General features: G+C 57.6%; 5 protein-coding genes across 8 annotated transcripts; 3 read left to right on the top strand and 2 right to left on the bottom strand.

Moving 5' to 3' along the window:
- The first annotated feature begins 52 nt into the window (after positions 1-52).
- On the top strand, positions 53-4235 carry ZFPL1 (zinc finger protein like 1). Of its 4 annotated transcripts, none has more exons than XM_014844881.3 (8): positions 53-258; positions 579-688; positions 996-1107; positions 2309-2502; positions 2594-2666; positions 2739-2885; positions 3134-3257; positions 3773-4235. In XM_014844881.3, exons 2-8 carry the CDS (start codon positions 587-589, stop codon positions 3957-3959), a joined length of 939 nt encoding a protein of 312 aa, XP_014700367.1. In that variant the 5' UTR covers positions 53-258; positions 579-586; the 3' UTR covers positions 3960-4235. The 4 variants fall into 4 exon arrangements, with proteins under 4 accessions (XP_014700367.1, XP_044618229.1, XP_044618230.1 ...); XM_044762294.2 differs by having other exon boundaries at positions 54-271; XM_044762295.2 differs by having other exon boundaries at positions 82-271; positions 566-688.
- Positions 4207-7596, bottom strand: TMEM262 (transmembrane protein 262). Its single transcript, XM_014844885.3, has 3 exons — positions 4668-7596; positions 4464-4563; positions 4207-4359 (listed from the first exon to the last, which is right to left on the bottom strand). Exons 1-3 carry the CDS (start codon positions 4839-4841, stop codon positions 4283-4285), a joined length of 351 nt encoding a protein of 116 aa, XP_014700371.1. The 5' UTR covers positions 4842-7596; the 3' UTR covers positions 4207-4282.
- Positions 7597-8533: 937 nt separating this feature from the next.
- VPS51 (VPS51 subunit of GARP complex) lies at positions 8534-18033 on the top strand. The gene is made up of 10 exons (XM_014844872.3): positions 8534-8888; positions 9378-9507; positions 14005-14151; positions 14232-14451; positions 14585-15302; positions 15658-15873; positions 16082-16300; positions 16754-16875; positions 16966-17053; positions 17623-18033. The coding sequence occupies exons 1-10, from the start codon at positions 8664-8666 to the stop codon at positions 17881-17883; spliced, it is 2346 nt and encodes a 781-aa protein (XP_014700358.1). The 5' UTR covers positions 8534-8663; the 3' UTR covers positions 17884-18033.
- Positions 18034-18177: 144 nt separating this feature from the next.
- Positions 18178-22689, top strand: TM7SF2 (transmembrane 7 superfamily member 2). Its single transcript, XM_014844873.3, has 10 exons — positions 18178-18400; positions 18810-19006; positions 19109-19163; positions 19488-19682; positions 19761-19864; positions 21091-21210; positions 21294-21462; positions 21692-21772; positions 21860-21982; positions 22298-22689. The coding sequence occupies exons 1-10, from the start codon at positions 18358-18360 to the stop codon at positions 22456-22458; spliced, it is 1248 nt and encodes a 415-aa protein (XP_014700359.3). The 5' UTR covers positions 18178-18357; the 3' UTR covers positions 22459-22689.
- Positions 22690-22831: 142 nt separating this feature from the next.
- ZNHIT2 (zinc finger HIT-type containing 2) lies at positions 22832-24912 on the bottom strand. Its single transcript, XM_044762291.2, has one exon. It carries the CDS (start codon positions 24089-24091, stop codon positions 22880-22882), a length of 1212 nt encoding a protein of 403 aa, XP_044618226.1. The 5' UTR covers positions 24092-24912; the 3' UTR covers positions 22832-22879.
- Between the last annotated feature and the right edge of the window lie 922 nt (positions 24913-25834).

Raw genomic sequence — 25834 nt, forward strand, 5'->3', positions numbered from 1 at the left:
CACCCAGCTCGGCTCGTCCCCTCTTCGCCCGTCTCTACGTCTAGCGTCAGCAGGGGCGGGGCCGGCGGCGCTCTAACGTCATCAGCGCGCGCCGCACCCGGAAGAGACGTGGCAGCGGAGGGATAATCGGAGCGGCCCGAGGTGGAGAGAGCAGAGCGGTGGCTCGGACGAGTGCGGCGTCTGTCCTTCCGCGCCTCCGCCCGGCGCTCGCGCCCGTCGGGACCGGTACCGCGGCGGAACAGTAACACCGAGAGCGGGGTCTGTGGATGAGGTGGGGGCGGGGCTTGGAGGGGGTGGGGCTCAGGAGGGGCCCCTGGGGGCGGGGCCGGTGGTATCGGAGAGTTGCTGATGGAGTGGCCTGGCCGGGGGAGGGATCCGAGAGGAATAAGGGGTCTCCGGAGGCGGGGTTTATGCAGGGGGCGTGGCCCGGAGTGAAGAGCGGCGGTGGGCAGGAATTTGGGGTTGGGGCGAATGCGAGAGTGTCTACGGGAGTTCAGAGTAGAAACGAAGTGGGCTGGTGAGTGCGTCGTGGCGGCCACTAGAACCCGGCTCCCTACCAACTCAGGCCCCTTCCCCAGGGCCTACCATGGGGCTTTGCAAGTGCCCCAAGAGGAAGGTGACCAACCTGTTCTGCTTCGAACACCGGGTCAACGTCTGCGAGCACTGCCTGGTAGCCAATCACGCCAAGGTGGGGCCTTCAGGGGAGCGGCTGCGCGGGGCACTGGGTGGGCAGGCAGTCTTGGCTTCCTCCAAATCCGTGAAGGGCCGACAGTAGAGTGGAAGCTCCAGGAGGGCGAGGACTTGGTTGATGTCATTCGCTGCTCTATCCCCAGCCCGTGGGACAGTCTGGCACAGTCTGTGCTCAGTAAATGTTTGTTGATTTGAACAAACGAAAGGATGAGTCTCGTCTGTGATGAGAGAAAAAGAGGCAGTTGGACCTTGGGGAGATGGGCCGTGGAGCCCCTGCTCCAGGTGTGACCTCTCTCCCACTCCAGTGCATCGTCCAGTCCTACCTGCAGTGGCTCCAAGATAGCGACTACAACCCCAATTGCCGCCTGTGCAACATCCCCCTGGCCACGCGGGAGACGACCCGCCTCGTCTGTTACGGTGAGACCTGTGCACCTTGGGGGGATCAGGACAGGCCGAGCTTGGTGACTGGTTTCCAGGCCTCCCTAAGCATCAGGACAGTGAGACCCCCCCGCCCCCAAGCCTGGGAGGCTGGAGCCCCAGATTAGTCCTACTAGGTTACTCACCTGCTGTGTGAGCTCAGGCAGGTCATTCCCTTTCTAGGCCTCCGTGTCTTTCCCTAAAAATGAAAGCTCCTCGTTTCTTCCCTGCCAATCTTGAGGGTTGAGCGAGAGCCTGTCAACCTTGTGGATATAGTTGAGACTGAGCAGTAGCTGGCTGGCCCAGCGGTGAGCTGAAAGCATGGGGTGTTCAGACATTCAGGATCCATTACTGACTCCAAGATCAAACAGAGAGGAAGTGAGTTTCCCACAGTCAAGTTAGCTAAAAGAAGTCACCAGACACATGCGTCATGACCTTGACCTGCCTCTGGCGTAAGAGCCTTAGCCCCACTTTTTGAAGGAGCTAGCAAAAGAGTGGGCTCCACTTATGTGTTTCTCAGTGTGAGTGTGTGTGTGTGTCTGCATGAATTTCACGTGCACTGTGTCTTTACGTAAGTGTTCATTAGTACTTGCGGGTGAGTGAATGAGTAAATGTTGTGTGTGAGCATATGAACACAGGTGTGCTGTGGGGTTGCAGAAGAATGCATGGGTAAGAATTCTTAAGTGTTAGCAAATGTGTGTGTAAATGTTTATGTGTGAGAGTTAGTGTGCCCGTAAGTGTAGATGCCGGGGGTGGCACTTGCATTTGATTATGTGCATGAACACATGTACCTTTGTGCCAGTGGATGTGTACTTGCGTGTGTGTGCTTGTGTGTATGTCTAGGAACCTTTTCTGGAGCTGTCTTTGATTAGCTGTTAGTTCAAAGACCTTGGGCTGAGTGCAGGTCCAGAGAGGACTCACTGAAAGGGTGGGTGGCATCTCCTTCCCACCCACCCCCATCCTCTGGTGGGCTGGGGAGCTTGGTAGCATCTGCCTTGACTTATTCAGATAACGGTGGCCAGGAAGGCCAAAGTCAGGGAACACTGATGAAATGGACCTGGGGTGAGGATGAGAAGGAGGGGGCCCTGGGCGTACTTGTATGTGTGCATATATCCCTGCAGTGGGCTGGGGGCTGTCGCTGGGCCAGGGATCCTGTGTCTTCTTCCTCATGCTTCTCCTCCCCTGTTTCATGGGCCCCAAGATCTCTTCCACTGGGCCTGCCTCAATGAACGTGCTGCCCAGCTCCCCCGAAACACAGCACCTGCTGGCTACCAGTGCCCCAGCTGCAGTGGCCCCATCTTCCCCCCAGCCAACCTGGCTGGCCCTGTGGCCTCTACACTGAGAGAGAAGCTGGCCACGGTCAACTGGGCCCGAGCAGGACTGGGCCTTCCTCTGGTGAGAGCCCGTCTGCCCTGGCTCCCTCCTGGGCTGAGGGGTGGGTGGGGACAGCACTGGGCAGGCTGATAACATAGGTTCCTTCCTCCAGATTGATGAGGTGGTGAGCCCAGAGCCTGAGCCCCTGAACACCTCCGACTTCTCTGACTGGTCCAGCTTTAACGGTAAGTGGCAGTTTCCACTTGCGTTGGGGCCTTTGCCTCCCTGCTCTGCTGACATTCTCTTCCTGCCCACAGCCAGTGGTACCCCTGAACAAGAGGAGATAGCCAGCGCTTCTGCTGCCCCAGCCTTCTACAGCCAAGCCCCCCGGCCTCCCGCTTCCCCCAGCCGGCCCGAGCAACACACGGTGATCCACATGGGCAATGCCGAGCCCTTGACTCACGGTGAGCCAGGGAGTGGTCCAGGCCAGAAGAGGCTGGAAAGGGAGCCGGGTGGTTTGTGTGGAGCAACCTCAGGGGTCCAAAGACCACCCAGAGGGACCCTCCCTCACTCCAAGAACAGACATTACCTCCCCACAAACCCAAGATGCTCTGTCAGTCTGAAAAGGGCAAAGATCTGGCCTCCTCTCTCCCCACCCGACTACGGGTCAGTTTCTCTGAGCCTGTGGGTGTTGGTGGCTCTGCCCCTGCAGCCTCAGCGCCGAGGAAGGTGTATGACACGCGGGATGATGACCGGGCTCCAGGCTTCCACGGGGATTGCGATGATGACAAGTACCGGCGCCGGCCCGCCCTGGGCTGGCTGGCCCAGCTGCTCAGGTACACAGGATCAGGTGTGGCAAGATGCCAGGAATGGGGAGGAGAGGAAGTGAGAGCCAGAGGCCCCAGGCAGGACGATTGCATGACAAAAGGGGCTTGTGCTGGGTAATAAGGGTGTGTGGTGTTGGGGCTGTGCAGAGAGGCCTCGGCCTGGCAGGAGAAGTCTTGGGTCTACCCCTCCCTGGAGCTGTTTCCTCGCCTGCTACATAGGAGGTTTGAACACAGGCTCTTTGAGGCCCCTTCCTGCTCTGACACCACCTGACCTTTGTGACTCTCCCCATGCCTGACACGTCCCAGTTTCCAGAACAGTCATTGCTTCAGCTGGTTTGAGTGGCACAGTCACCCTTGTAGTGGGCATGTGCAGGGGTGGTCACCCCCACGGCACGCTTGAGGAGACGAGGCTGAGGGATGGCAGCACTGGGGCTAGGAGATGAGAGTCATTTCTAGGGCTCCTCTCCGGTCCCCAGCGGCCGCCAGGGACTGGAGCCTGATCCGGCTTTCCCCTCGTCCCCCAGGAGCCGGGCTGGGTCTCGTAAGCAGCCACTGACCCTGCTCCAGCGGGCGGGGCTGCTGCTGCTGCTGGGGCTGTTGGGCTTCCTGGCCCTCCTTGCCCTCATGTCTCGCCTGGGCCGGGCTGCGGCTGACAGCGATCCCAACCTGGACCCGCTCATGAACCCTCACATCCGTGTGGGTCCCTCCTGAGCCCTTGCTTGTGGCTGGGCCAGCCTGGGACCTAGGGGCCTGAGGAGGGGAGGTGGGGAGATCTGGGGACCCTTCTTCTCTGCTCCTCTCCCTCTGGCCTGAGACACTAAGATCCCAGGCCCAAAGTGAGTCCACTAAAGTGGCTGCAGGCTGGGCCTGGGATCCCCGTAGGTCAAGTATTTGTTTTGACCTGCTTCCATGGGGTCCCCAGCCTCCCACCCCCTCCCCCACAAAGGAGATGACAGGTGGAAATAAACGACAGACTTTATTAAAATACCCGAAGCAGCCTTTTCCTTCCCCCTTCTCAGCCCAGTCTCCAGTCCTCAGTGGTTCTCCTCCCGGTACTGGAGGGCCATAAACTCCAGGGACAGGCGGTTGAAGAACATGGCTCCATTGAGCACTGGGCAGAGGACAGAGCCCCGTTAGCCTTCCCTGTCCCCTCCGTGCCATGTCTCAGGGTTCCAAAGCTCCCCCTCGCCTTTCATACGCCCCTCCCCCACTTACTCAGGATGGTCAGGGAAAAGCACCGAAGAAACTTGACATCTATCATCTCAGCGTAGAGTGACCCCATGGCGGCCCAGCAGATGCTGATTACCTGGGAGAACTGTAGACCCCGTCCAGGGGCAAGTGGCCCCCTGACACAACAGTGGAGTTTCCGTCAGACCCTGCGCCTCCCTGACCAGCCCTTGAGCCCTGGCCCCGTCTCACCATCAGGACCACTGTGTAGCGGAAGCTCATGCGGTCGTAGTGGTGGGTGACGCAGAAGTGGTGCACGTCATTGGCAAAGACGCACAGGTGTATAAAGAAGAGCATCATGGCAGCCACGGTGAGCATCACGCCTGGTGGGAAAAAGAGCACAGCCATGCGGTCCCGCCACCGCATCCTGGCCGCAGCAGAGACTCGAGTGAGACGGTAGAGCTGAGCAAGCCGCCACTGCCCGGGAGCAGCGGCTGACCCTTCTGGTTCTAGAGGGCAGAGTCTGGAATAGCAGTGAGATTCTAGAACCAGGAGGACATTGGAGGGGACAAGATTCTAAAACGTAGGGTGGTTCCGGCCAATGTAGGAGTGTTTCATGGGTGGCTGGCGAGCTCTGAGTTGTGGGGGAGTAGTGGACTAAAGGTCCAGGCTCGTGGTCTGACCACTGAGTGCTCTCAACAGTTCCACAGACGAGGTAGTGTGGGCACGTTCTACAGCTGAAGGACTGGGGCTTAGAAAAGTGGAGGGGCTTGTCTTAGGTCCACAGCAAATCTTAGGCAGATGAGAGATTGGGACCCAGATGGATAGGTGGAGGGCATTCCCCGGTGAGGGGAGGCCTGGCTAGATCACAGCCTCCAAGTGTTTCCTCCAACCCCTAATGGGGAGGAACTAAGGAGAGGAAAGGGACAACAGATTCCCCATAGCTGTCCTGGGACCTTCCCCATGCCCTCCCCAGGTGTGGCCCGGAGAGCAACTGGCTTTTCCATCCTTTTCCCAGATGTTCATGTAGGACCTGATGCTGACCAGCTTGCCCCTCTGCCACCTTCTGGCTCTCGGAACATTTTCACACCCATCACCTCTGTCATTCCACGAGTCCCATCAGGAAGCTGGGGCTGGTGGCATAAATCCTATTTCACACACGAGTCTGAGGCACAGAGAGGGACCGTCAGCACGAGCTTTCACAGCCACTGGGTGAGGGAAGCAGTACTGAGACTAAGATCTGATTGTACCTGAGGCTGTGGAGTGGGCAGGGACAGTTAGAAGCCAAGAAGAAAACGTTTCCTCCATACATGTCAGAGGTGCCAACTCCAGGACTGTCAATAAAATAAGCCAGAAAAATGGCCTGAAACGGTGCAGAGGGACGTGCAGGCTGCCAGGAACTGAAGCAGCAGGAGGGAAGACTTGAGGTTGAACTTGGCCCCGTCCACTGCCTCCTGCCTCACTGTCTGCCCGGAAGTCAGGTCCCAGCTCAGGCCAGGGCCTGAAGTCTGCCTTCAAGCAGGAGGGTTAGAGCCTGACCCCGCCACCCAGGCTTGCTGCCCAGTGTCACTGAATCACAAACAGCCCCTCAGACCCCAATCACGACACATTAAAGGGGCGATGCCCCAGTGCCCAGCTGTGGTCCCACTGGTGAAACAATTGTTTGCACCTTCTCATTGAATACAAATGAACTTTTATACATTAGGGCTCCTAGCTCAATGCCATTTAAAAACTCCAAGTAGTGTATGAATAGGTTCTTGTAAAAGGTTTGCATAATTCACAGCATACAGAGGAAAATGTGACAGTCTCCCTCCTTCACCCGCTCCCCTACAGAGGTAACCCCTTCCACAGTTCGGGGAGTGGGCATCTTTTGAGTCCCTTCTTGATGTAACCTTCATACGCCTATGTGTACGTAGATATGCATAATTTTAAAAACATGAAAAAAATCACACCATATTTATTGTCAAAGTTTAATTTTCAAAAAGTTAAAAACATCTAGGGGCCAGCCCAGTGGCGCAGCGGTTAAGTGCACATGTTCCGCTTCGGAGGCCCGGGGTTCACCGGTTCGGATCCCAGGTGCGGACATGGCACCGCTTGGCAAGCCATGCTGTGGTAGGCGTCCCGCATATAAAGTAGAGGGGGATGGGCATGGATGTTAGCTCAGGGCCAGTCTTCCTCAGCAAAAAGAGGGGGATTGGCAGATGACATTAGCTGAGGGCTAATCTTCCTCAAAAAAAAAAATCTAAATATGGAATGAACACGTAACTAAGATGTATGAACTCACCAGTAAGGAGGTTCCCCCTCACTGAGGTGGCACTGCATCTTGAGGAGCTGGATATCGATCCTTTAAAAAGGAATGTTAGAATGTGACTATTAAGTTACATACAAAACTGGTTGATGTCCTACAGGGAAGTAAAAACTATAACTTTCGAGGTTATTTTTTCTACTGGATAGAAATGTTTTGCATCTCCCCTGGATGATATCTACTTGTAATTTCAGTCTGAACCCTTAACAGTAAATAACAAAATCAAACGAATGTACATTCTTATGGGTAATTAAATAGTCCTTGGATAGGCTTGTGACGCAGTGCCCCAGTATGACATTGGAAGGACATGCTCCACTCTTATGTCCAAATTTTGGAGAATTTTTCTTAACAGTATTCTGCAACTTTTTTTTAAGTTTATAGATTTTTGGAGTAGATCTAAATCTTTAAACTCTTTATTTTATTATTATTTTTTGCTGAGGAAGATTCTCCCTGAGCTAACATCTGTGCCAGTCTTCCTCTACTTTTTTTGTATGTGGGATGCCTCCACAACATGGCTGATGGAGTAGGCCTGTGCCGGGGATCTGAACCCATGAACCTGGGCTGCTGAAGCATAGCACATAGAACTTTAACCACTCGGCTTCAGGGCTGGCCCTCTTCTTGGTAAGATTACAGCTTCATAGGCTGAAATCTTCATGTGTGTTTTTTATTCAGCCTCTGAACATCTCATAGGTTCAGAGGACTGCAAACTTTTTCTGTAAAGGACCAGAAAGTAAATGTTTTAGGTTTTGCCAGCCATAGGGTCTCTGTTGCAACTACTCTATTCTGTTGTAGTGCAAAAGCAGGCATAGATAATATGTAAACAAATGGGCATGGCTGTGTTCCAATAAAGGTTTTTGTTTATGGACACAAATATGAATTTCATATAATTTTCATGTGTCATGAAATGTCATTTTTTCCCCAACCATTTAAAAATGGAAAAAAAAAAAAAAAACAGTTCACAGGCCATATGAAAACGGGCGCTGGGCTATGTTCGGCCCACAGGACCCCTGCCAAAGGATAATTAAACAAAATTGTTTCTCTTCCACCCCCGACCCCCCAGCCCATCATCAGTAATGTTTCAAGGAGCACATTGATAAAGTCTTTATCTCATTTTCATCCATTTAAACTCAGTGTCTCAGTTTGAACTCCAAGTCATTCCTTGTCTTCTTGAGCTCTTCACCTCATGAACGTCTGCACTTTTTGGTTCAAATCACAAACCTGAGAATTATCCTCAACATCTCCACCCAAGCCTTCACTCAGCGCATCGCAACATCAGCCACTTAAGATCTGCTGAGTCTGTCTTGTCAGCACGGTATAACAGGAGTTCTCAGCATAACTACTTGAGGACTGTTCTAATAGAAGCTAGGTGTAGGGCGAGCCCAGTCTGAAACGCGCCACAGCTAATTCTGAAGGCAATTCTGATGCAGGTCAGAGGATCAGGCCGTGAGCAGCCCGCGCTAAAGGCAATGTGCGACGTACATTAGTCCTCGCAGCCCCCCGGTGAAGCATGTACCCCAATTTTAGGAATGGGGGGAAACTGAGGCGCTGCCCAGGCAACGAGGCAATGGCAGGATGCCTGGAACACGCTTTCCGGCTCCACGGCCCGCGCTCAGTCCTCTGCATCTAGAGACATAATCCGCGGGCCCTTTGCCCGCAGCGGTGCAGGGGTGGGAGCCACGACCCGCCTTCCTTCTGGGAGTGCAGCGACCCGACCAGTGCCACAAAATCCTTGCACCTGAGATGCTGGGGGAACCCAGGGCTCTCCCAGAACCTCTTCGCTCGGGGAGGAAAGCTGCGGGAACTCTAGTGTCGAAGGACCCAGGGCTGCAGGGGGACGTTTCACCTGAAGGACTGCCTCGTTTCAACAACAACTTTATGGCTCCCGGAAGTGCCTCCTCCCGGTCCCCGTTCCAGCCTCACGCCCGTGGGCTGCAGTTGGAGCCATGGCGGCGGTAGCCGCTGGGCCCGGCCCGGGGTCTGGACCTGGGGACTCCCCGGAGGGGCCCGAGGCGGAGGCTCCGGAGCGTCGGCGGAAGGCGCACGGGATGCTGAAGCTTTACTACGGCCTCTCCGAGGGGGAGGCGGCGGGGCGCCCCGCGGGGCCCGACCCCCTGGACCCCACAGATCTCAACGGGGCGCACTTCGATCCGGAAGTGTATCTGGACAAGGTGTGTTTACGGGGGGTGGGGGCGGGGGGACCAGTACCCAGATATATTGCACTCCCACATCATCCCTCCGACTTTGTTGCAGGGGTGAGGGAAGCAGGGGTTCATAAAGACGACCCTCGGCCAGGACGACCCTAGGCCAGGCAGCCGGGGCAGGGCTGGCTCGAAGAGGGCGTGGGCAGATTTGTACTGGCCTAGGGTGGTGCTGAGACTGAGGCTCCAGGGTGATGTTCTGATAGGCCCGGGAGAGGGGGCGTGGCCCAGGCGCTGACAGGCGCAGGTCCCAGCCTTGGCTGAGTCTGAGGATTTCAAATGCCGACAAACCCCAAATAGGGTCGAACCCTGCGCTGTGTCGCTTATAGGCTCCATGTCTGGGATTCCTGACAGGGATGGGGTCGGGATTTCTTTGCACCGAAAGCCTACCCGTTAGGGGCAAGGCTGGGAGACATGAGTGCCCCCTGACCTGAACGCTACCCACCCAATTTCCTCCAGCTGCGTAGAGAGTGCCCCCTGGCCCAGCTGATGGACAGTGAGACGGACATGGTGCGGCAGATCCGGGCTCTAGACAGCGACATGCAGACCCTGGTTTATGAGAACTACAACAAGTTCATCTCAGCCACAGGTGACTCCCACCGGGACACAGCCCTCACAGTTCCATGTCCCCCCAGCTCCTCCTTCCGTGCTGGGGAGACCAGCAGGGGCTTTAGAGGGAGGAGACCCAGGTTCCTGCCCTGCCTGACAATAATCCACTCTCCCCTCTCTCTCAGGACTTTTGTGGTCAGACACCTAGAGAGGTAATAGCTGCTCAGAGAGTTGTTTTGAGGATCAAAGGGGAGAAAGGACAGAACGAAATTTTAAAATGAAGTGACTTTGTCTGAAGCACTTAGAATCCCGGACACTAAGGATGTGTGGGATGCTGAAGCTTTACGGCTTAGTAAGGGTTAGTTTCTCTCATTAGTGGTCCATTTCTTCTCTGGTCCAGGTCTTTCTTGAGGATGGACTTGTCTCTCTCTCTCTCTCTCTTTCATTCTCTCTTTTCAATTAAGCAAAGAGACAGAAAATTTATGACATTAAGATCACATAAAGGGTTTTTTTTCCTTCTGTCCCTTTAATTCTCTATTCAAGACAGTGCTAGATGACGTCCAGCTGTCATCCACTAGCTTCAGACTTGTGTTGGTGAAATGCACTACTCAGACTTTTGTAACGGTTTTGGACCCACGTGTTCTCAGTCCTGCAGGCAAATCCCAAGGGTCTACTTGCAGTCCATGGGGATGTTCTGAGAATGCACCATGGGGTGCATTCTGACGTCTCTTACTTTGCTGGTGTCACAATGGGGGTGGGTGTAGTAACACGTAGTTATTGTTCTTTTATCTGATTTGAAGCGGGTTCAGTGAGTAGGTGCCTTTCTCTTGCTAACACCAGCATGGAACAAGAAGTCATTTCTGTGCGGAGAAATTTCTCACAGGAATTTTGCAAATATTACATTTTCCATTCCTTAGAACATATACATAGAATGTTTTGACACAGCTCTTGCTTACTAGGATTGGTTTATTTTGTCTTTTTCCTAAAAAAGAGAGAGAAAATTATAAAGTGGTTCTTGGAGTCAGGGATTCTAAATGTATAAAGACTGTAAAGTCTTGGGGCCGGCCCGGTGGCGCAGCGGTTAAGTTGGCACGTTCCGCTTCAGCGGCCTGGGGTTCCCTGGTTCGGATCCCCATGTGGACATGGCACCATTTAGCAAGCCATGCTGTGGTAGGCATCCCACATATAAAGTAGAGGAAAATGGGCATGGATGTTAGCTCAGGGCCAGTCTTCCTCAGAAAAAGGAGGAGGATTGGCAGCAGATGTTAGCTCAGGGTTAATCTTCCTCAAAAATAAATAAATAAATAAAATAAATAAAATAAAAAAGAAATGCCTACTTTGGTTGATGAAAAAAAAAAGAGTGTAAGTCTTATGTTCATGGAATGCCTCTCCTTTTTTTGGTGGGGGAAGGAGGGCCAAGGGCTATTCTGCACATCGGTGGTATAGCAATGAACCAACTGGATCAAGCTCCTGCCTGGGGCCCAAATTCTAGCTGAGGAGACAGACAATAGCTGAATACACAAATAAAAGTGGTAGTAGGTGCTATAAGAAAAAATAGAATAACGGCCAGCCCTGATGGCCTAGGGGTTAAAGTTTGATGTGTTCCATTTCAGTGGCCCGGGTTTGGTTCCCTGGTGTGGAACCACACCACTTGTCTGTCAGTAGCCATGCTGTGGCGGTGGCTCACATAGAACTAGAAGGATTTAAAACTAAAATATACAGTTATGTCCTAGGGCTTTGGGGAGAAAAAAAAGAGGGGAAGATTGGCAACAGATGTTAGCTCAGAGCAAATCTTTCCCAGCAAAAAAAAAAAAAAAATAGAGTAAGAGGAAAAGAGTAATGTGTGTGAGAGGGTCTGCCTTTGCCAGGATAAATATGAGAAGGCCCCTCTGAGGTGACGACATTTGAGCATGGCCTTGATGAGAAAGACGCAGCCTTGGGGAGAGGCGGGGTGGGGGAACAGCGGGGGCAGAGGCTCTGAAGAGGGGGCATGTCTGGTGTATTCAAAGTGCAGGAGGGAGTTGGGGGGGTGGAAGAAGAGGGAGTTAGGCGATTATTTCTCCCCTTATTTCTTACTTTGTTTTTGTCTTTTCCCTCTGTAAAGATTAGGTTAGCTAACATTGTATATATTTTATTTTTTATCCTTTTTTTCAGTGACCCTGACCTTTGATTTCTTTGTTCTCCCATTTGAAAAATGTGTTCATTTCTGCTTTTAGCTTTATTAATTCCTTCTCTCTGTTTTCCTTTGATTTCTTTTGTAGTGCTTTTTCCAAATTGTTGACTTGAATGTCTGTTCTGATTTGTTAACATAGGAATTTGAGACCGATTTCCTCTGACCATTGCTGTAGCTATATCCTGTCAGTTCTGATCTGGTGTTTTCCTTGTTGACATCCATTACAGAGGCTGACATTTCAGTTTTGATTTCCTTTTTGACCCAATATTGATTAAGAATGAGGGTTTTTTCCTCCAAATAATGGGGTCTCTTTGTTTCCTAGTTTTGTTATTAATTTCCAGTTTCATTGCATTGTGACCAGAGAATGCTGTCTGTACCATTTCTTTTCTTTTGTAAACGTATTGAGATTTTCTTTATGACCTAATACATGGCAAGATTTTGGTCTACTCTATGGAATCTTGACAGCAATTCAATATAAATCAAGTAGGTCTGTCATGTTAATTATGTTATTTGGGTCTTCTGTAGCTCTGTTTGGTTTTCGTCCACTTACTCTGTCATGCAGTGAGAGATGAATGAAAGTCTCTTACGATAGATGTGTTTCTGCTTCCTCCTCCTTGCTTTCCTTTGTGAATACTGATGGTGAGTTCAGGAGTGGGATTAGGCAAGTTAGTTGGGAAATGTTGGCTGTGGTTGGACACAACTTGCCGACGGACTGAATGTGGGGTGGCAGAAAGATAAGAATCACAGATGACTCTTGGGAAATGGCCAGGAGCCAAGATGGCCAAGATTAGCAGAGGAACAGGTTTGGGGAAAGTCAGGATTTCTGTTTTGGACCTGTCACACTTGAGCTGCCTGTTGGTATCCACATCCAGGTGTTAAGTAGGTCGGTAGGCAGGGCCCTGTCAGGACTGGGGGCAGAAATGTCCTAGTCACCACAGCCATGAGACTGCATGAGCCCCGCCCAGGGCCACAAGAGGGAGAGCAGACGGCACGGGTCTGTCAGTTCACTGCGGATTTGGGGGCATTGCACTCTGCTTGTATTTCCTCTGTGAAGCGTGAACCAGGATCGCCAGTTGAGAGTTGGGAGCCCATAGTGGAGTTTTGAGGACTGAGGAGAAATGTTATTTTGGAAAATGGGAAAGCAGGCCCACTAAAGGGCTTGGAAGAGCAACTAGGCAGTGCGGAGTGCCGCTGAGGGACTTGCGGTCCTAAATGAAAGGGCGCCAGCTGGTGTGGCCTTGTGGCCCAGTTTCAGCTGCTCAGGTGTGTGGGGTAGGTGGCTAGTAGCACTTAACCTGTGGTAGGGTTTCCCTGACAACTAGTGGGGGGAATGGATGAGAGACACAGGTGGTTTGTAAATGGGTCATGGTCTGGTGGAGGACCACAGATTTAAGACGAGTGAGGCGGGAAGGCCGCCAGGAGGGGTGTTAGGAGTAGAGACGAAATGCTAGGGCCAGTGGGTCTGGAGTTCCTGAAGAGGCCAGAGGATGGTTAGAGTGGTCGACAGGGTGAGTGATGGGAGTCACAGCAGTCGGCGAGGCGTGAAGCTGACACTTTCGAGTAGGCAGCTCTTGCTGAGGGAAGGAGGGGGCGGCACCGAGGAGGCAGAGGCAAGAATGGATGGAATTGAGGTCTGCGAACGGAGTCAAGAATGTCGGAAGGCTCATCCCCGTGGACGTTGATGTCCACAAGGAGGTGACAGTGATAGGAACTGAGCGGCATGGCAAAGAGGACAGGAGGGATCACAACCAGAGACATGTAGTTTGGTGACATGGTCTTCCAAAAAGCTGGGGTCTTGAAGAGAGGAGCAGTGGAAACTATCGAGCGAGAACTGTTAAGGGGCCAGGCTGTGAGGCACCATGGGTGTGGAAGGAAGAACAGCTTCCTTAGGCAGCTTTCTGTCAGGACGAAAGGGAAGGATGGACCATGTTCCAGAAGGTGGGGTGAAAGGGTTCGGGAGGTTTGGGAAGGTGACAAAGGTGAACAAGTATTTATTGTCTCCCCAGTGTGCTGGGCAGGATACCCCTGGGAAGGAGCAGACAGGCCCGTGCTCAGTGCCCTGAGCTCTCCTTTGCATCTGGGCGTGTTCTGAGAGCAAAGACCGTGCCCCCCTGGCTGTCTGCACCCAGCCAGAACCAGGGGCACACAAAGAGTGTTCAGAAGACGTCTGCTGCCCTGACATAATGACGCCCCATTGACTGTGACCCAGCACTAATTCAGCCTGTCGCAGTCATCCTCCCTGCCACCCTCGAGGAGCGGGCTCCGGCGCATTTGGGAAGGGGCTGCGGGTGTGAGAGCGTTGGGACCAGGTCTCAAGCTGAGTGCTGCGCCTGCGTCCTCATCATCTCCTTGTCCCTCTCCCAGACACCATCCGGAAGATGAAGAACGACTTCCGGAAGATGGAGGACGAGATGGACCGGCTGGCCACCAATATGGCCGTGATCACGGACTTCAGTGCGCGCATCAGCGCCACCCTGCAGGACCGCCACGAGCGCATCACCAAGCTGGCAGGTGGGCCCCGCCGCAGAGCGGGTGCTAAAGTCAGCCACCCTCAGGGCTTTGGGGCTAACACCACCTCCCCTGTCCCCCAGGGGTCCACGCCCTGCTGCGGAAGCTGCAGTTCCTCTTCGAGCTGCCCTCGCGCCTCACCAAGTGCGTGGAGCTGGGCGCCTACGGGCAGGCGGTGCGCTACCAGGGCCGGGCGCGGGCCGTGCTGCAGCAGTACCAGCACCTGCCCTCGTTCCGCGCCATCCAGGACGACTGCCAGGTCATCACGGCTCGCTTGGCCCAGCAGCTGCGGCAGCGCTTCAGGTGCGGCTCGGGGGCCCGCATCCCACCCCCGCCGGGCTGCTGGGTCTGCCCAGCGCTTTCCCGTCTCCCCACCCCACCCCCTCGCCCCCGTGTTCTGTCTTCCTGCCCTTCACCGCCGTCTCGCTCGCCCCAGGGAGGGCGGCTCGGGCGCCCCGGAGCAGGCGGAGTGCGTGGAGCTGCTGCTGGCCCTGGGCGAGCCGGCGGAGGAGCTGTGCGAGGAGTTCCTGGCGCACGCCCGCGGGCGGCTGGAGGAGGAGCTGAGAAGCCTGGAGGCGGAGCTGGGGCCCTCCCCTCCGGCTCCCGACGTGTTAGAGTTCACCGACCGCGGCGGCAGCGGCTTCGTCGGCGGCCTCTGCCAGGTGGCGGCCGCCTACCAGGAGCTGTTTGCGGCGCAGGGCCCGGCCGGGGCCGAGAGGCTGGCAGCCTTTGCCCGAGAGCTGGGCGGCCGCTACTTTGCGCTGGTGGAGCGGCGGCTGGCGCAGGAGCAGGGTGGCGGTGACAACTCGCTGCTGGTGCGGGCGCTGGACCGCTTCCACCGGCGCCTGCGCGCGCCTGGGGCACTGCTGGCCGCTGCAGGTCTCGCTGAGGCTGCCACGGAGATCGTGGAGCGAGTGGCCCGCGAGCGCCTGGGCCACCACCTGCAGGGCCTGCGGGCCGCCTTCCTGGGCTGCCTGACTGATGTGCGCCAGGCGCTGGCAGCCCCTCGCCTGGCTGGGAAGGAAGGCCCCGGCCTGGCCGAGTTGCTGGCCAATGTAGCCAGCTCCATCCTGAGCCACATCAAGGCCTCGCTGGCCGCTGTGCACCTCTTCACCGCCAAGGAGGTGTCTTTCTCCAACAAACCCTACTTCCGGGTACGGCCTGACTCTGGGCATTCGTTTTTTTTCTTTTTCTGGTCGTTGTCAGCTCCCAGGGCATGCAGTCCTAGCCCCGGGCACTTTGGATGTGGGTTCAGGCTGTGTCACAAGGAAGGCTGGCTCAGCCTGGAGGGTGGGGAAGGCTCTGAGGGCATCTGCAGGCAGGGTCCCCATTGCTGGCTTTGCTTCCGCTCCCTCCTCGAAGCAGAGGAGCTGCTCTAGGGACTGGAATGTAGGATGAACTTGTCCTTTGGAGAGGGACCAGGGCATTTCGGGTCCCAGCAGAAGGTCATTGGCAGACCTTGCCTGAAAGAGGGGACCTGCTGTGTATCTCGGCCCCTCCTCCTAACAGGGCGAGTTCTGCAGCCAGGGTGTCCGCGAAGGCCTCATCGTGGGCTTCATCCGCTCCATGTGCCAGACGGCTCAGAGCTTCTGTGACAGCCCTGGGGAGAAGGGGGGTGCCACGCCACCTGCCCTGCTCCTGCTGCTGTCCCGCCTCTGCCTGGACTACGAGACGGCCACCATCTCCTACGTCCTCACCCTCACTGATGAGCAGTTTCTGGTGCAGGTGAACCGCCAGCTCGTAGCAGGGTAGGGGATGGTGATGCTGGGAACGCAGGAGGCTGGCCAGTGTCCACACGGGCAGAGCGGGGCCAGCTGCCTGTGCCCAACCCAACCTCCCACTTGCCCAGCCTGTGCCCAGCTCCTGGTTGGCAGTGGCCCCTGAGCTGCCCCCAGAACCCACTGCCTCTCTGACACGTGTGTCCCCTGCTCAGGACCAGTCTCCAGTGACACCCGTGAGCACACTGTGTGCGGAGGCCAGGGAGACGGCGCGACGACTGCTGACACACTACGTGAAGGTGCAAGGCCTGGTCATATCGCAGATGCTGCGGAAGAGTGTGGAGACCCGGGACTGGCTCAGTACCCTGGAGCCCCGGAACGTGCGTGCTGTCATGAAGCGGGTGGTGGAGGACACGACGGCTATTGATGTACAGGTGCTGCCCCAGGCTGGCCAGGGGGCCCCACGTGGGCTGGCGGGGCTGGGGGAACAACCCTCTGAGGACCTAGACGGCAGCGGCCAGGCAGTGCCTGCATCTACGGCCTTGTTCCTCCCCAGCCCTGGATTGTGGCGTTGTCGCCCCCGTTTCACCTGTAAGGAAGCTGAGGCCCAGAGTCACCCAGGAAACCAGGGCAGGGTGGGTGCTGAAGATCGGGCCTCACTACCAACTCTTACGGCCCCCTTTGCCCCACTTGACTGGTTCTATAAGTAGTGACTGGGTACCACCGAGGTATCAGGCCACAGCTACCCTGTGAGTCTGGTAACAAATGTGATTCTTGTAACAAATGAGTTTGTAACTTAGGGCATCCTTGGCCCTCGCCCAGGGCTCCCGGTGGGCTGGAGGATCCCCATGCTGTGGCCTCCTTGCAGTACCTGCTTCCACCACCAGGTGGGGCTCCTGTATGAAGAGGGTGTTCGCAAGGCCCAGAGCAGCGACTCGAGCAAGAGGACCTTCTCCGTGTACAGCAGCTCTCGGCAGCAGGGCCGCTATGCACCCAGCTATACGCCCAGGTCTGGCTGGTCAGGGTAGCTCCAGGAGGAGTGGACAGAGGAGGATGGGGGTGCAGGGCAGGCTCTGATGGCTGGTCTCCCCCAATCCAGTGCCCCAATGGACACCAACCTCTTGAGCAACATCCAGAAGCTGTTCTCTGAACGGATTGACGTGTTCAGCCCTGTGGAGTTCAACAAGGTCTGAAGCCCGCAGTGACCTTGCCTTCCAAGGGCCCTTGGGAAGGCTGGCTGAAGCAGCCCCACACTGCTCCAGGCAGCTCTAGGACTCTGTACCCCCAGTCTCTAGCACTGAGGGCTATGTCTGGGCGTGAGTGGTTGCCCAGAGCCCCACCATCACCAGCCATGGCCCTCTGCCCCGACCTTGGTGTCTGGGTGCTGATCTAGTATGCCTCGTTGGCTCTTGTCCTTGTCCCCACAGTAATCCTGGGTCCTCCCCCAGGGATTTCTATTGACCCCACCCCAGCACATCCTCAGGGACCTGTTGTTCTCCCTCTGACTTAGTAAGCCTGCCCCCTTCCCATGTCAGTGCTGGGCCCTCCCTATCTGCTCCCCTCCACATGATGCTGCTGACATCGTGTCTCTCCCTCCCTCTTACGTGGGTCCTGGGACTTCCCACCACATCACAGCTACTGGCATCTTATTGTCTCCCGGCCCCTGCCCGGACCGTGGGTGCCCTCCCTCAGGGATGCAGTCCCCCTGCCCACCGGCTGCTGTCGCAGAGCTGCATCCGTGTGTCCCTGCCTGCAGGTGTCGGTGCTGACCGGCATCATCAAGATCAGCCTGAAGACGCTGCTGGAGTGCGTGCGGCTGCGCACCTTTGGGCGCTTCGGGCTGCAGCAGGTGCAGGTGGACTGCCACTTCCTGCAGCTCTACCTGTGGCGCTTCGTGGCTGACGAGGAGCTCGTGCACCTGCTCCTGGACGAAGTGGTGGCCTCAGCTGCCCTGCGCTGCCCGGACCCAGTGCCCATGGAACCCAGTGTCGTCGAGGTCATCTGCGAGCGCGGCTAGGCCCGGCTGCTGCCGCGTATGGCTGCCGTGCACGGGCTGTCTTGCACGGGCTTGCCCGGTTGCCCCAACCCACTCATCCCCGGTCTCCTGCCCCGGCAGCCCTTCCCCTTGGGCCTCAAGTCCCGCCCAATAAAGACGTGTTGTCCCCTCCTCCCTGTCGCTTGCGGGGACGGGACTTGCGGGAGGCGGGGTTGTGAGGAAGCAGCTACGGACGCGCGGCCTCGGAGCCGCCCGCGTCGGCCTCGCCCCCGAGAGCCGATTGGCTGATCTGCTGGGCCCAGGATGGCCCGGGGGCGGGGCCGTTTAAAGATCCTGGGACGGGGGTGGTCGCTGTCCGAGCTCAGTGCCGAGACAGGTGCAGACGCGGCTCGGTCGGATCCTCCGCGTCACCGAGCCCATCTCCTGGGGGTTGGGGTGGGCTGTGTTTTCTTGACGGGCTTTTGTGAGCTCCCAACTCCCAGCGGAGCGAAGACCATGGCTTCTCCTCAGGGTTCCCTGGAATTCGGGGGACCTCTGGGTAATGGGGCAGAGGTGGGGGGAACCTGGGGCCAGAGCTCAGCGAGGGAGAACGGGGGAGTGAGCCACGAACGCGGATTGGGGCAGGATGTAAGGATGGAAGGCTTTGAGGGGTATCCGGAGGTCTGCGGGCGACTGCATGGAGAGGGAGCTTAGGAGGGGCCAGTTCTGGGAACGGCGGGGCAGGGGATTTGTCGGGACAGGACAGAGTACCGAGAGCGGGAGGGTCTTGGAGGGGACCTGGGGGCGAGGACCAAGGTGGAAGTCAGGGCAGGGGCTGAGAGCTGAGAACGGGATGTGGAAGAGGACGATGGGAACGAACGCGGAGGGGGCCCCGGAGACAGGGCGCCTACCGGGATTGGGGGAGAATTGGGGAGCGGACGCCCGACGCCGTCGCCACCCTTCCCCAGGCGCTGCGGCGCTGATGCTGGTGCTCCCTGCCACCATGTTCCACCTGCTGCTGGTGGCCCGCTCGGGCCCAGCGCGCCTCCTGGGCCCACCCCCCTACCTGCCCGGCCCCGAGGCGCTGTGGAGCCCGCGGGCGCTGCAGCTCGTGCTCGCCTGGCTCGGCCTGCAGGCGGCGCTCTACCTACTGCCGGCGCGCAAGGTGCGGACTCGGCTCGCGGCCGCGCGGGGGAGGCGGGCGGAGGGAGGCCTCGGCGAGATGAAGGCACTCTCAACCCTTATCGGAGCCCCTTTGTGCCCGCAGGTGGCCGAGGGGCAGGAGTTGAAGAACAAGAGTCGCCTGCGCTACCCTATTAACGGTGCCTGGGAGATGGGGGGGAGCTTCAGACCTAGTGGGATTAGCCCCGGACCCCAAGCTCTTTTCTGCCCAGGACAGATGTGGGGGGTCTCACTGTCCCTCTCTACGCCCCTGTCCCTCCACCCTCCCCTCCCGTGCCCCACAGCATTTGCTGCTACTCTGTGCACCAGAGCAGTGGCTGGGGTGGCCTTCTGACAGCCGAGGTGTCAGCCTTAGGGCTTAGGGCGGGGTCTGTGACCTCCCTGGGCTTTGGTCTGTGTGTGCGTTGGGGGGAGCAGGGGTGGAGGGGCGCAGCTCCCAGGACTCACTGGGTACTTTGGTTCAGGCTTCCAGGCCCTGGTGGTGACAACCCTGTTGGTGGGCCTGGGGGTGTCGGCTGGGCTGCCCCTGGACGCGCTCCCGGAAATGCTCCTGCCCTTGGCGTTTGCGGCCACCCTCACCGCCTTCGTCTTCAGCCTCCTTCTCTATCTGAAGGCTCTGGTAGCCCCTGCCTCCGCCCTGGCACCTGGGGGCAACTCAGGTGAGAGGGGTCCCAGTTGGGTGCGGAGGGAGGCAGATGGGGTGCTAGCTGGCACCTTCACCCTCCCTTATTCTCCAGGCAACCCCATTTACGACTTTTTCCTGGGACGGGAGCTCAACCCGCGCATCTCTTCCTTTGATTTCAAATATTTCTGCGAACTTCGGCCTGGCCTCATGGCCTGGGTATGCTGAGCATGGCTAAGTGGGCCTGGCGCCAGGAGGAGGGGTGGCATGGCTGAGCAGGGGTTGGGCAGGGCAGGGCCAATATGTGCGGTCATAAATCATTATTCGTTCATTCCACAAATACTTATTGAGTCCACCCTGTGCGCTGGGCACTGCTCTAGGTACTGGGAGACAAAAGAGAAAAAAGTTACAGGAAAGAAAAAGTCTCTGTCCTTATGGAGCCTACATTCTAGTGAGAAAGACAAAACATTAGTAAAATAGATATAACATGTCGGGGGAGGCTAAGCGCTATGGAGAAAAACAAGGCAGAGACGGAGTTAGAAGAGCAGGTACGACGTTAAGCAGAGCAGTCAAGCGTAAAGTCTGTTTTGAGCGGGAAGATGGTGATCCGATGATCCTTGCTGGTCAGAGCGGTGCAGAACCTAGAAGTGATCACTGGGTTTAGCAACCTGTCCATCAGTGGTGGACTTGAGGACCTGCCAACTGTGTTTTTGGTTGTAATCACCCGTGCTGGACTGTGGTCAAGATTTCCCAAAGGGTCTCTTGGGCATGATCGCTCACATCACCCTGGAACTACCTCATCCAGGGACAGGAGGAGTGCCAAATGCCCCCCTTGGGTCTGGATCTGGCCTCCGAGGTTATTTCCTCCCGTGTGAAGTGGGATAAAGAGCGAGCGCCCTCTAAGACTGTGAGGATCAGGAGTGGTCACCGGAATGACAGCCCGGTGCTCCCAGATGGGGGTGCTCAGGGTAGGCTAGCTGCCCGCTGACCCTCACAAGCTCTTACTGTGTGCCAGACCTGTGCTTAGTGCTTCACACACATTGTGTCATGAGCGCTTGGCTCCAGGAGACGGGTCCACGATTCTCTCCATTTTGCCCATGGGGTGGGGAAAGTAGGCTTTAGAGAGGGGAAGCAACTTGCCCCAGTGGCTAAGCTGAGATTCAAAACCAGGTCTGTTCTAACTCTCAAGGCTGAAGCGTCCGCCTGCCCCCTATGCTGCTTTCCCAAAGGGAGCACTACAGGACAAGCTCGAGAAAACAGGCTGGGAGTGCCTCTGGAGGGGTCCCCTGCAGCCTCTCTGCCCCTGGGCCCAGGGGCTGGATCCTTTCAACAAAGGGCTGGAGAGTTAGTGACTGACAGCTCAGAGAAGGGGAGAGGCTGGCCACTGTGCCACCTCTGTGGAGACAGACTGGGGACAGACTGCTCTGTCTCCCCCATCCCCCCAGGTCCTCATCAACCTGGCCCTGCTCCTGAAGGAAGCAGAACTTCGGGGAAGTCCGTCACTGGCCATGTGGCTGGTCAATGGCTTCCAGCTCCTCTACGTGGCTGATGCCCTCTGGCATGAGGTGAGGCTAGACTGGGCAAGGGAGACAGGGGCGAGTGTCTGAGGACCTCGAGGGGACTAAGCCAGTGGGTCCTGTCCCTGCAGGAGGCTGTCCTCACCACCATGGACATCACACACGACGGGTTTGGCTTCATGCTGGCCTTTGGGGACCTAGCCTGGGTACCCTTCACCTACAGCCTTCAGGCCCAGTTCCTGCTGTACCACCCGCAGCCGCTGGGGTTGCCGATGGCCTCAGTCATCTGCCTCATCAATGGTCAGTCAGGAAGGGGCGGCGGGCTGGGTCAGCACCCTCCTTCCCCCTTTCACTCGTTCACTGTTGACTCAGCACCATCAGGTGGGTACTAAGCCTCAGGTGCTTCTCTAAAGCAGGGGCTGCTGGGTCCTGGCTCTCCAGGCACAGAGTCTGGGCCAGGGGCGGACGGCCAGGGTTGGGCAGAAGGCTGTGACCCTCAACCCTGACCGTGGGCTCATGCTTCCCCCAGCTATTGGCTACTACGTCTTCCGTGGAGCCAACTCCCAGAAAAACACCTTCCGAAAGAATCCGTCTGACCCCAGAGTGGCTGGTGAGCTGGGTTTCTAGGGTGCTCTGAGTGAGGTGGGGCAGCTGGGCTTCCTGGGGGTCCCCCATCCCACTACCTGTCTCTCCCCAGACCTTGAAACCATACCTACAGCTACGGGGCGACAGCTGCTGGTGTCTGGGTGGTGGGGAATGGTCCGCCATCCCAACTACCTTGGAGACCTCATCATGGCTCTGGCCTGGTCCTTGCCCTGCGGTGAGTGGCTTGGGAGGGCACAGGGCGGGGGCCACACGTAAGGGACACAAGTGGAGTGCTGACACAGGATGCGCAGTCTGGGTGTAGAATGGAGAACAGGGATGCGCCCTAGTGGAGGAGGAGTCAGGGAGCTGGGGATGGATACAGCACGTGGCTGGGGCGGACCTCCACGCCCACCCAGCACTGCCAGCACCTTGCTGCAGACCCTGGACGTTTCACCACTGAGCCCTGATGCCCCTGTGAGCCTTTAGGCGTGGAAATCTTTGTGAACTGAGGGGCTGGCTGGGCGGTCATGGAGCCTCCCTCTCCCCACAGGGGTGTCCCACCTGCTGCCCTACTTCTACCTCCTCTATTTCACTGCGCTGCTGGTGCACCGTGAGGCCCGGGATGAGCAGCAGTGCCTGCAGAAGTACGGCCTGGCCTGGCGGGAATACTGCAAGCACGTGCCTTACCGAATCCTGCCCTATGTCTACTGAAGCAGCTCCACCCAGCCCAGGTCGGGCACGTGCCCGTCCATCCACCAGCACACCCAGCACCAGGAGCCTGGACGCACCTGGGACTCAAGGACCTGCACCCTACCCTGCCTTGAACTCCACCAGGCAGGGATGAACAGCCTCAGAGAGGGAGTTAGGAGCAAGGAGAAACCGGTGCCTAATAGTGGAGTGGAGGGGATGCTCTTCCTCCTCGGATAAACACCTGGAACCCTTGGTGCCACTTCTCTCCCTCTCTGGGGCCAGGATGTTTAAAAGGTGGCTGGGTCAGCCCTGATCAGGGAGAAGCTGAAAGGTGGCTGTGGCTGAGTCTAGGGGTGGGTGGGACAACAGCTGTCACTCAGAAAAGGGCACTGCCGACAGGGCAGACCAGTCACAGCTTTATTAATGACCAAGGGTCCCCTGTTCAGCCAGGGAGCTCCTCAATGAGAGTCCTCGGGGCAGGTGGCAGGGGGCCTCCCCAAAGCTGCTCCAGCTCCCCAGTGAGGGCAGCCACCTCCTCGGCGGCCACGGCATGGGCTCGATGGGCCCTGGCGCAGTCTAGAGCCAGGGGCGTCAGGGCCACCTCATTTTCGTTGGTCCAAGCCAGCAGGAACTGGCACTTCTTCCGGGCCCGGTAGAGGCGATCTCGCTCTTCCGTAGCCACGGCATGTTTCCGGGCCCGGCCAAGGGTCTGCGCGAGATGCCCTAATGCTGCCAGCGTGTAGCCTTTCTGGTTGGCCGGGCCCTCGCCCAGCAGGAGGCGGGCAACCTCGCGCATGGCACCCCGTGTGCCCAGGGGCCCAGGCGGATGCTCGCCTGCTTCCAGCACGTGCGCTGCGGCCTGCAGCGCTTCCTCGGCAGAGGCGAAGACTTGCTGGGCGCCCAGGGCCCCGGAGACGCCGAGCAGCGTGGCACAGAAGTCGGAGAGCAGCGCCTCGTCGCCGCCGTGATACAGGGCGAGAGTGTGCGCATAGGCGAAGAGCACGTTGGGCAGCTGGAAGCGCACGAGCGGCGAGGCCCGGCCGCGGCTCAGGCTGGCCAGCGCGGGGATCTGGGTGGGCACGGCGGGCGCGCCGGCCCCCGGGGCGTCTCCGAGAACCGGCTCGGCGGCTGCGGGCTCAGCGGCGGCGGCATCCTTCCCGGGTTCCGGCGGCGTCCGGGCGGGGTCGGGCTCCGACCCCGGGGCCTCGCCGCCGGGGGCATCGTCCAGCTCCTCTAGAAGCCGCGGCGTGGCCCCGCGCGCCCACCACCACGGCCGCCACGGGGGCAGCAGCCGCCCGGCCTCGCCCCGGCTCAGCAGCCGCTCGAAGGCCGCCTTCTCGGCCGGGGTCAGCCGTTCCCAGAGTCCTGAGAGGCCGCCGGGCGCCGGGCCAGGCCTGAGGCCTGCGTCCTCGGGCGCGTCCTCGGTCTCGCGTTGCTGACGCAGCCGGCGGAGGGCGCTGGCCAGGCGGCTGGGCGAGGCGCTGCGGCCGCGGAGCTCGCCCAGCACCTGGTCTCGGTAGAAGTCTTCGGCGCAGGCGCCGTGCGCCCGGTAGCAGCGCAGCGAGCAGTAGGGCACGTTACAGCGCGGGCAGGTGTAGCGCGCCGGCTGGGCCTCCCCGGCCGGGCAGAAGGCACACGGCCCGGCCGGCTCCATGGCAACTGGCGCCGCAGGCCTCCAGCGAATGCGCACGGGCTCCCGCCCGGCACTTCCGGCACTTCTCGGTTACTTCCGCCTCTCTGCGCCGCCGACGGAGCGCTTACGCAAACCGCCCCGAGGGCTCTCGGCCATTTCCGCCCGCACTCGGAGGCCAGGCCCCACCCCTCGCTCCAGTAGCGCTCGGGCAGGCGCAGGAGCCGCTCGTGACGTAGGAGCCCCGCCCTGCGCGGTGCGAGAGGCTGGGCAGGCGGGTCCAGCCGGCGCTCCGCCGGGCCAGCTCGCCCCCTAGTGGTTGCCCTTTGGGCACTACAGAGAGGTGCGGCAGAAAAGGATCTTTGCTAAGCACCTAGCCCGGGCCCCGCGCTGGGGAACACAGACTTTTGTAAAGGGGAGAGTGGAAGAAAAGGCCAGGACCAAGTACCTAGCCTAGACTGGGGGGGTGTGTCCGGGGCATTTCCTCTTTTCAGAAGACTGCAACATTTGACAAATATCTGAGCTGTTTGATTTCCTCCTTCAAACCTATGGTTAATCCCACTTCAAAGTGCAGACTCCGAACTAGGTGCCAAAAACATTGAGGAGCAAAAAGAGGTGGGTCCCTATCCTAATGGAGCTTACAGTTTGGGGTGGAGTAGGGGTGATGACCCACAAACCGTGCCAAGCGCTGTGAAGGCTGGAGCCATGGCAGCCCTGAAAGTGAGCTCTGGTTCTTTGAAAGTGACCTCACTCACATGCAGCCCCACCTACACTCCGCTCTGCCTTCAAAATACCTTGTATTTCTCTCAATATGGATCGTGTATTTCCCTCCCAAGATCTGGATGGATTTGACCACCCTCAAGTCAGCTCATTTTTTGCAGCCCCACTACCGCTGGTGTTCTAAGCCACTTGCCCGTCAACTGGATGAGACCACTTTAACTGGTTTCCTTTCTTGCCAGCCCTCCAGAAAAAGCAGCCAGACAAAACAGAAGATCACAAGTCAGGTGACATCAGGCCCTTGCTTAAAACCCTCCCCCGCACTTGGACTCAAACCCCAACTCCTCCCCATGTCTGACAGGACCCTGTAGGACCTGCCACACGCCTCTGCACAGTTTTCTGAGTTGGAACTCTGTCGTCATCTCACTGCTTGACTGGCTCCTCGTTTCAGGTCTCACACATCCCGTCTCCAGAGGCCTTCCCTAGGATGGTCTGTCTGTCCAACCCCCCTCCCTCTTTCATTACAGCACTTATTTTGAGGCTGTAACTAACACTTGTAATTAGTGTTCTCACTTTTCCCACAAGAATCTAAACTCCTTGAGGCCGGCCCCGTGGCGCAGCGGTTAAGTTTGCACGTTCCGCTTCTCGGCAGCCTGGGGTTTGCTGCTTCCGATCCCGGGTGGGGGACATGGCGCCACTTGGTAAGCCATGCTGCCCAGGCATCCCACATATAAAGTAGAGGAAGATGGGCACGAATGTTAGCTCAGGGCCAGTCTTCCAAAGAAAACTAAACTCCTAGAAAGGAGGGGGCCGTATGTTTCTAAAAAGATCCCTACAGAGGTGCTGACCTAAGCACTTTGCATCCTTCATTTAATTCTCACAGCAGGATTATGGCAGAAATTAAATAAGTAGTTAGTTCATGTCAGCCAGCCAGCCAGCCAGTAAATGGAGCAAGGAGCCCCAGTCCAGAGCCCAAGGTCTTTACCCCACGGCGTGCTGTATCCCAAGAACCGGCAGGTTCAAAGACCTTAGCAGAATGAACGAGTGGGT

The sequence above is a fragment of the Equus asinus genome, chromosome 17, assembly GCF_041296235.1.
Source record: "Equus asinus isolate D_3611 breed Donkey chromosome 17, EquAss-T2T_v2, whole genome shotgun sequence".
NCBI classification, from domain to species: domain Eukaryota; kingdom Metazoa; phylum Chordata; class Mammalia; order Perissodactyla; family Equidae; genus Equus; species Equus asinus.

What these genes read in the sequence shown, in the direction of transcription:
- ZFPL1 (XM_014844881.3), top strand. Translation starts at nt 587, where the DNA reads ATGGGGCTTTGCAAGTGCCCCAAGAGGAAGGTGACCAACCTGTTCTGC. An exon ending in TGGTAGCCAATCACGCCAAG is followed by an intron (nt 689 to 995) that starts GTGGGGCCTTCA and finishes CTCCCACTCCAG; the next exon opens with TGCATCGTCCAGTCCTACCT. An exon ending in TGACTGGTCCAGCTTTAACG is followed by an intron (nt 2,667 to 2,738) that starts GTAAGTGGCAGT and finishes TCCTGCCCACAG; the next exon opens with CCAGTGGTACCCCTGAACAA.
- TMEM262 (XM_014844885.3), bottom strand. Translation starts at nt 4,841, where the DNA reads ATGCGGTGGCGGGACCGCATGGCTGTGCTCTTTTTCCCACCAGGCGTG. An exon ending in GCTACACAGTGGTCCTGATG is followed by an intron (nt 4,564 to 4,667) that starts GTGAGACGGGGC and finishes CGGGGTCTACAG; the next exon opens with TTCTCCCAGGTAATCAGCAT. An exon ending in CTTTTCCCTGACCATCCTGA is followed by an intron (nt 4,360 to 4,463) that starts GTAAGTGGGGGA and finishes TCCTCTGCCCAG; the next exon opens with TGCTCAATGGAGCCATGTTC.
- VPS51 (XM_014844872.3), top strand. Translation starts at nt 8,664, where the DNA reads ATGGCGGCGGTAGCCGCTGGGCCCGGCCCGGGGTCTGGACCTGGGGAC. An exon ending in CGACGGCTATTGATGTACAG is followed by an intron (nt 16,301 to 16,753) that starts GTGCTGCCCCAG and finishes TTCCACCACCAG; the next exon opens with GTGGGGCTCCTGTATGAAGA. An exon ending in GCCCTGTGGAGTTCAACAAG is followed by an intron (nt 17,054 to 17,622) that starts GTCTGAAGCCCG and finishes CCCTGCCTGCAG; the next exon opens with GTGTCGGTGCTGACCGGCAT.
- TM7SF2 (XM_014844873.3), top strand. Translation starts at nt 18,358, where the DNA reads ATGGCTTCTCCTCAGGGTTCCCTGGAATTCGGGGGACCTCTGG. An exon ending in ACCTACTGCCGGCGCGCAAG is followed by an intron (nt 19,007 to 19,108) that starts GTGCGGACTCGG and finishes TTGTGCCCGCAG; the next exon opens with GTGGCCGAGGGGCAGGAGTT. An exon ending in CCTGCGCTACCCTATTAACG is followed by an intron (nt 19,164 to 19,487) that starts GTGCCTGGGAGA and finishes ACTTTGGTTCAG; the next exon opens with GCTTCCAGGCCCTGGTGGTG.
- ZNHIT2 (XM_044762291.2), bottom strand. Translation starts at nt 24,091, where the DNA reads ATGGAGCCGGCCGGGCCGTGTGCCTTCTGCCCGGCCGGGGAGGCCCAG.